We start from the raw sequence: 6,231 nt of genomic DNA, 5'->3' as shown, positions 1-6,231 counted from the left end.
TGTGCAGGGAGTCCTGATTCCGGGACTCGGGGTCTTTGCTGGGGTCCGAGAGCAATTCCACAGCAAAGAAGAGGCGCTTTTGGTTCTAAGGCCTGTTTTCCAGCTGGACATCGGGGTGCTGTGGCTGCAGGAACTCCAGTCTCCCAACGACATCATCCCTGGTGAGAAGGCAGCAGCCACCTTCCCCTTCCCGCCCCACGTCCGGCCGGCTGTGTTCTCCCTGCTCTTTGGAAACGGCCGGGAGCAGCAGAGAAGTGTCTGCAAAGCTCGGGGTGCAGCGCGAGTTCCTCCAGGAGGAACCGCAGCCCAAGAGCTGTTTCTCCAAAGCACCTTTTCTGTGGGATTTGGTTATGAATGCTGCATGGGCTGGCTGTGGCAGTGAGGATGTGCCTTCTCCTTGCAGACGACGTCAAGATTGAGCCGCTCAACTACCGGCAGCTCTCGCGAGCCTCCGGCGTCCCGCTGCACTTGGTGCCGCGCTGCGTGCGGGAGAGCGTGCTCCTGTACTGTCACCTCCTGAGGAGCAGGGAGCCCGTCTCGTTTGTGTTCAAGAACCTCGGCGTTATGACCTGCCAAGACGGCTTCCTCCTCATGAGGTTCTTCTGCAGCTGCATTGAAACGCTGGAGAGCAATGCCCCCGTCCTCGCACTGATCCACACCGTAAGTTGAGGAGGTTGTGAGGTGCGCCGTCGGATCACCGCTGGCCAGCCTGGACGTGGCAGACCAGTCCAGTGCCTTTCCCCACGCTTGCCCCCACGGCTTTCTCCACTGGCAAAGAGATTTCCCGGATCTCTGCCCATGCAGAAAGCCTGGCAGTGCTCTTGCACGGCCTCGCTATTTTGCCATCCTGCTCCTTCAGAGCAGAACAAAGCTCTGATGTTCACGGAGGAGGCTTTGGTGGAGAGCAGCTTTCTCTTGGCATGGGAGCCAGGCTTGCTTCCTGTCAACAAGAGCCATGAAAACATGTCCTTGGCAAGCCTCCAGCAGGTCTGTGTCCCTTTGCAGAGATTCTGGACGGACGATTCTGCTGACTTCGGGCCAGAGACCGCTGCCCATGGCATCCGCGTGTTCCCGAGGTGAGTGCATTTCCTCTGCAGCACTTAGCTGGCCAGCAGACAGGCTTCCTTCCACCTCCTCCTTTGGGTCGTGCCCTGCTGGGTCTCCGTGCTCAGCCTCCAGTCGGGGAGAAATGCTGGAAAGTCTGGCTCCTGGTTCTCCACTGCTGCCTTTTGGCTTTTTGGAGAATCAGGGTTGTGTTTCTGGTGACCAAGCTGTCCCGATTTCCCTCAGAGAGAACGGACTGCACGTGCAGAGGAATTTGGGCTACGTGTGCTGGTTTGGCATGGCCAGGAAGGAAAAGGGTGCCACGCTCTGCAGAGCACAGGGATAAATACCACCAACCAGCTGCGTGGGGCAGGAGGTCATCCTTCTTCAAGGGTTGTCACTCTCTGTTTCCAGGTTTCAGCTCACCGTGGAAAAGAGCAGAGCAGAGGCCGCCGCAGAAAAAAAAGCTGCCATACAGCGGAAGATGAGCAAAGGTGAGGAGCGGGTCCCAGCTGTAGGGAGGGGGGTCCTGTCCCGTGCCGGGTGACCGGATCCAGGTTCACGTGCCGTGCCCGTGGGGCTGCTCTGAAGAACTTCTTTCTCTCTTGGTTCCAGGGGTCTCTGCCGGCAGGCTGCTGCAGAGGCGGAAGACACTTCCCCCCTCCATGCTGCTGCAGCGCAAGCCAAGTTCAAGGCAGCAAGATGTGGCGAAGGAGCCTTCTGGCAGGTGAGGGCCTTGGGCGAAAAGAAGGAGATGCGTGCGCTCGTGTAGGAGCGGCCTCCCCTTTGGAGCTGCCAGCTCTCGGCACCCACAAAGGCTCCTGACACACGTGTGTTCCGGGGGGGCCGTTCTTTCCAGGGCGGCAAGCGCGCAGCACGATCGCCTGAGGCAGACACACCAGCTTTGTTCTACTCTGGTCCCCGGTCCCTGGGGGAGCTGAGTGCCGATCCCTACCGATAGCAGAAGCTCTTCTCCCTTCAGGGGTCTCTCTGCTCTGCACCGGAGCCCATCTTGATGGCTGTGGGAGCACGGGGGAAATTGAGGTGCCCCGGGCTCCTGCAGACTCCTCTTGTGTCTGTTTGCAGTGCGCTCCCTCCATGTGCAGGCAGCTCCCGTGGGACAAAGAAAGTGGGACAGAAGGAAACATCTGCTGCCCAGACCAGCGCTGCACTCCCTGCCACCGAGGAGTCTAAGAGAGTGCTGCAGGTACCGGCTCTGCCTTGCTGCAGGGACTGTGCTGCTTGAGACTGTACCAATGATAGGATGGTAGAATCCTAGGAAAGTTTGGGTAGGGAGGGGCCATTCAGACCGCCTGGTTCCAATCCCCTGCTGCAGGCAGGGACACCTGTCTCTAGACTGGGTTGCTCTAAGCCCGACCAGCCTGGCCTTGAGTGCTTCTGCAGGGAGGGAAGCAAAAGCCTCTGTGTGTGCAGTGATCTGGAGCACAGCCCTTCGGGTGCCACCGTTTCACATTTCTGTCCGCTCCTTCAGCTCCTCTTTGGTAGATGGAGGGTGCTGCACACTTTCCCCGTCTCTTCTCGCCTCCTGGCCTGCCACCTGCCACAGCACTGATTTTGAGCAGGGGCCGTGAGAGAGGAATACGGCCTCTGAGCCACGTTGGCCATGAGTTGTGGATCCCGGCCTGCCTTTGGGGCCCCTGGTCCTTCAGGGGCAAAGCAGTGCCGACAGGCCGGCAGAGGAGAGGAGCAGGAGTGGGGAGCTGAAGGAAGGCCCCAGGGGCAGAGGCTGATCCTGTATGCTGCTGTGTCTCTGCAGGAGCTCCGCAAAGAGTCTGCCCTGTGGAAAGAAGCAGACCACACGTGGCCCATGCACCAACAGCAAATAGAGCGAGCACAGGCAGAAATGGCGGCATGGGAAGGCTGGAGCGCAGGGGAGGACCAGCATCCGCCCCAGGTACCGTCAGGGATCGACCCTGCTGGCAACAGCCGCTGAGCCAGGGTGCGAGCTCAGCAGGGCGCAGGGGGTGGGAGCGGGACAGGCGCCGCGCAGCATGGCAGGGGCTGGCCCGCTCCTCCCGGGAGGAGAGCTTGGCACGGCCCCGCAGGGAGAAGGGAAGGGCGGCAGGAGCCATGGGCCGGCAGGGCCGAGTCTCCTGCTTGCCAGGGCCTGCTGCAGGGCCCTTGGCAGAGGGCCTCTGGGGAACAGCCCCGTGCTCCCAGCTGCTTTGCTGACAGCGTCTCCTCTTTGGCAGCTGCTGGCCAGGGAGAGAGTGCGTGTTCCGCATCCTCCAGCCCAGCCAAGGAGACAGCAAGTGGGAAGGAGATGGAGGAAGGACGAGGGTCTGCTGCCGGGAAGTATAATGGGGACGGCGACCAAGCTGACACTGCATGCTGAGTGAGTGTGTGTGGGCTCTGCCGGCTGCCTGAGGCTCTCGGGCAGCTGTGACTGCAGCTCAGGGACAGGCACGGCCCGGGCCAAAACCTGCTGGCGGGGCGCAAGGCTGGGGACACGCGGGGGGCAGCAGGGGGTGCGGGGCCGGGTGAGGGCAGAGGCAGGGGCGGCTCAGCGGAGCCCGAGGGATGACTTTCTCCTCCTGTTGCAGCCTCCTTTCCCCGCGAGCGGCTCAGGTGCTCCGAAGGTTGGAGCCGCACCTCCGTCAGCAAGAGGCTTTTGCCGGCACAGCGGAAAGAAACCGGCAGAAGCTGGAGCAGAAGCGGCACCTCCTCCGGTGAGCTCCGTAGGCAGCAGATCCCGAGAGCCGGGCTGCAGCCCAGCCTGCACCACTTGCCTGCGCTCAGCCCTAACGCTCCGTGCTCTTCTCGCCTCCCTAGGGCTGAATGCTCGCACGGCTCCAGAGGGGAAGGTGCAGCCATCGGTGGTGACCGCGGTGGAGCTCTCGGCACGGGGGCTGGGAAGCCGTCCAGATTTCCACCTGTGAATGGAAGATCGTAGAAAACCAAAGACTCGTAGAACGGCCTGGGTTGAAAAGGGTCTCGAAGATCACCGCCACCGGGCTGCCCAGAGCCACATCCAGCCTGCCCTCGGATGCCCGCAGGGATGGGGCGTCCCCCAGCTCTCGGCAAGCTGTTCCAGCACGTCACCACCCTCCATGTGAAGAACGCCTGCTGACATCTAACCAAATTCTGCCCCCCTTTCACAGTTTAAAACCATTCCCCCTTGTCCTGTCACCATCCGGCCTCGTCAACGGCCGGTCCCCCTCTACTCTACAGCCTCCCTTCAAGAACTGGAAGGCCGCAGTGAGGTCTCCCCGGAGCCTTCTCCTCACCAAGCTAAACAAGCCTGGTTCCCTCCACCTTTCTCAACAGGAGAGGTGCTCCAGGCCTCTGATCACCTTAGGGGCCCTCCTCTGCACTTCATCCAAGAGCTCTGCGTCTTTCTTGTACCGGGGACCTCAGTTTTGGATGCAGTATTCCCAATAAAAATGAATTGGCTTTATTTCCACTCAGTCTGCTGATGTCGTGTCTGTCGCCATCAACTGACGCGAGGAAGCTGGAGCCGTTTGGGTGGTTTGAGAGAGCAGTTTGGGTGGCAAGGAGAGCCGCTGCCAAGGCCCGGCAGGACCATGCTCTGCAAGAGCGGGTGCCCAGGACAGCAGCCATCTCTGCCGGCCGTGCACGTTTCCTGTGCACAAGTCATGCGTCCCCTCGTATCCCCATCGCTCCCTTCCCGCAACAGAAATAGAAACGCTGTGGCAGAATTCTCTTGCGCCCAGCACCCAGACTCCGCTGAGCTGAATTCAGCCCGTGTGACACGAGAAAGGTTCTCGTGCCAGGGAAGGGAAGGGAAGGGGACGGGGGGGAGATGGTGTAATGGAAGAGAAGGGAAAGGGGGGAGGACAGCACGAGGGAACGAAAGGGGACCGGGGGGAAACACCGCAAGGGAGGGGAAGGGAAGGAAAGCGGGGGGAGACGCTGCAAGGTAACGGAAGGGGACGGGGAGCTGAAGGGAAGGGGAGCGAGAAGAGACAGAGCCGGCGGCTTCGGCGCTGACCAATGAGGGAGGCCGGGGGCGGGGCGGCGCCGGCGCTGACCAATGAGAGGCCGGGACGGGCCGCCGCTGTCGCCCCGGGCCGATGGCAGCCGGCACAGCCTGCGTGCCGCCGCTCCCCGCGGCTGAAGCGGCCGCTTCCGAAGCCGGGGCGCCGCGGGAGCCCGGAACGGACTCGGAGGGGCGGGATGCGCACAGCGTCTCTGGGCAGCCCGTGCCAGCAGCTCACCAGCTTCTAAGGGAGAACTTGGAGCTGTGCGTGCGCCTGTGACCGCGCCGGGTGTTGTTTACGAAGCAGACGGGAAGCAGCTGCTCTTACTGAGCCATTACAGTCAGGCTTTAGCGCGTTCTTTCATAAAACAGCTCAGTACGGCCGGATGGCGGCTCGACGTGGCAGCCGGTGGCCAACCCCCGCTCCAACCCGCCTGATCTGCCCGGTTTTTTTCCTTTTCTGTCTCCATTCATTCGCTCTTTATTTCCTTATTTCTTTCTCTCTGTCTCTCCTTCCCTCCCTCCGTCTTTCTTTCCTACTTTTTCTGGGTTTCCACCCCGCTTCCCTCCCTGCCCCCTTACTTTCGAACGCGGCCGTCCGACGTGCGTGCGATCGGTCCTTTGCTCAGTCGTCGTCTGCATCTTCTTCCTTGAGGGATGTCGGCACAGAGAGCCGCGGGATTTTGGTTTCCGTTTCCTTTCTTTTCCCGACTTTCCTTTCTTTGATCGCAGCTCGCACCCGTCCTCCTCCCACCACCCGACTCCCGGGAGCCCGGACCCCATGGCTCGGCCGGACGGTGGCGAGACGTGAGGGTCGGCGGCGCCCCCACCGCCCGGATCCGCCCCGCCGATCGGCCTCGGTTCCTTTGTCTTTCCCGCCCTGTTTTTTTTTTCTCGGCTCAACTATTCTCTTTGGACACCTGAACTCTTACTCATCATGAGCAGAGGGTGAGAAATCTTACTCAAAATCCACAACGACAAACGATGCTTCCGTGCTGATTGCATTCCATGCCACAGAACGGCCACAAACTCCGTCAGCCAAGTACTGGCAGAAAAGAAGAGTACCGGTCTATCTGAGCCAAAGCCTTGCCTGCACCCTCAGAGCCAGCTGACTGATGCAAAGCTATGGGCAGCTCCCTGCTACAGGAACGGTCTGGTGAAATTCAGTAGACAAAGACCATTTGCAGCCCTGGATCACAGCAAGTGCCTGAGCCCCTGGACTACTG

The 6,231-nt window shown here is 61.0% G+C and overlaps 1 protein-coding gene across 1 annotated transcript in view; it reads left to right on the top strand.

Moving 5' to 3' along the window:
• Window positions 1–4,452, top strand: part of LOC122191037 (coiled-coil domain-containing protein 81-like) — a 5,488-nt gene extending 1,036 nt beyond the window's left edge. Inside the window, exons 3-12 of the mRNA XM_042891227.1 lie at window positions 8–161; window positions 404–660; window positions 1,006–1,076; window positions 1,459–1,538; window positions 1,660–1,771; window positions 2,131–2,251; window positions 2,822–2,959; window positions 3,258–3,400; window positions 3,609–3,734; window positions 3,838–4,452. Coding sequence (XP_042747161.1) covers window positions 8–161; window positions 404–660; window positions 1,006–1,076; window positions 1,459–1,538; window positions 1,660–1,771; window positions 2,131–2,251; window positions 2,822–2,959; window positions 3,258–3,400; window positions 3,609–3,734; window positions 3,838–3,958 — 1,323 coding nt within the window. The 3' untranslated portion in view covers window positions 3,959–4,452. The remainder of the gene's footprint in view (window positions 1–7; window positions 162–403; window positions 661–1,005; window positions 1,077–1,458; window positions 1,539–1,659; window positions 1,772–2,130; window positions 2,252–2,821; window positions 2,960–3,257; window positions 3,401–3,608; window positions 3,735–3,837) is intronic.
• The last annotated feature ends 1,779 nt before the right edge of the window (window positions 4,453–6,231 follow it).

Source organism: Lagopus leucura, unplaced genomic scaffold, assembly GCF_019238085.1.
Source record: "Lagopus leucura isolate 7727_CA_CO unplaced genomic scaffold, USGS_WTPT01 35380-0_obj-0_obj, whole genome shotgun sequence".
NCBI lineage: Eukaryota > Metazoa > Chordata > Aves > Galliformes > Phasianidae > Lagopus > Lagopus leucura.
Note: the sequence above shows the minus strand (reverse complement) of the source record. Positions and strands in the feature narration are given on the sequence as shown.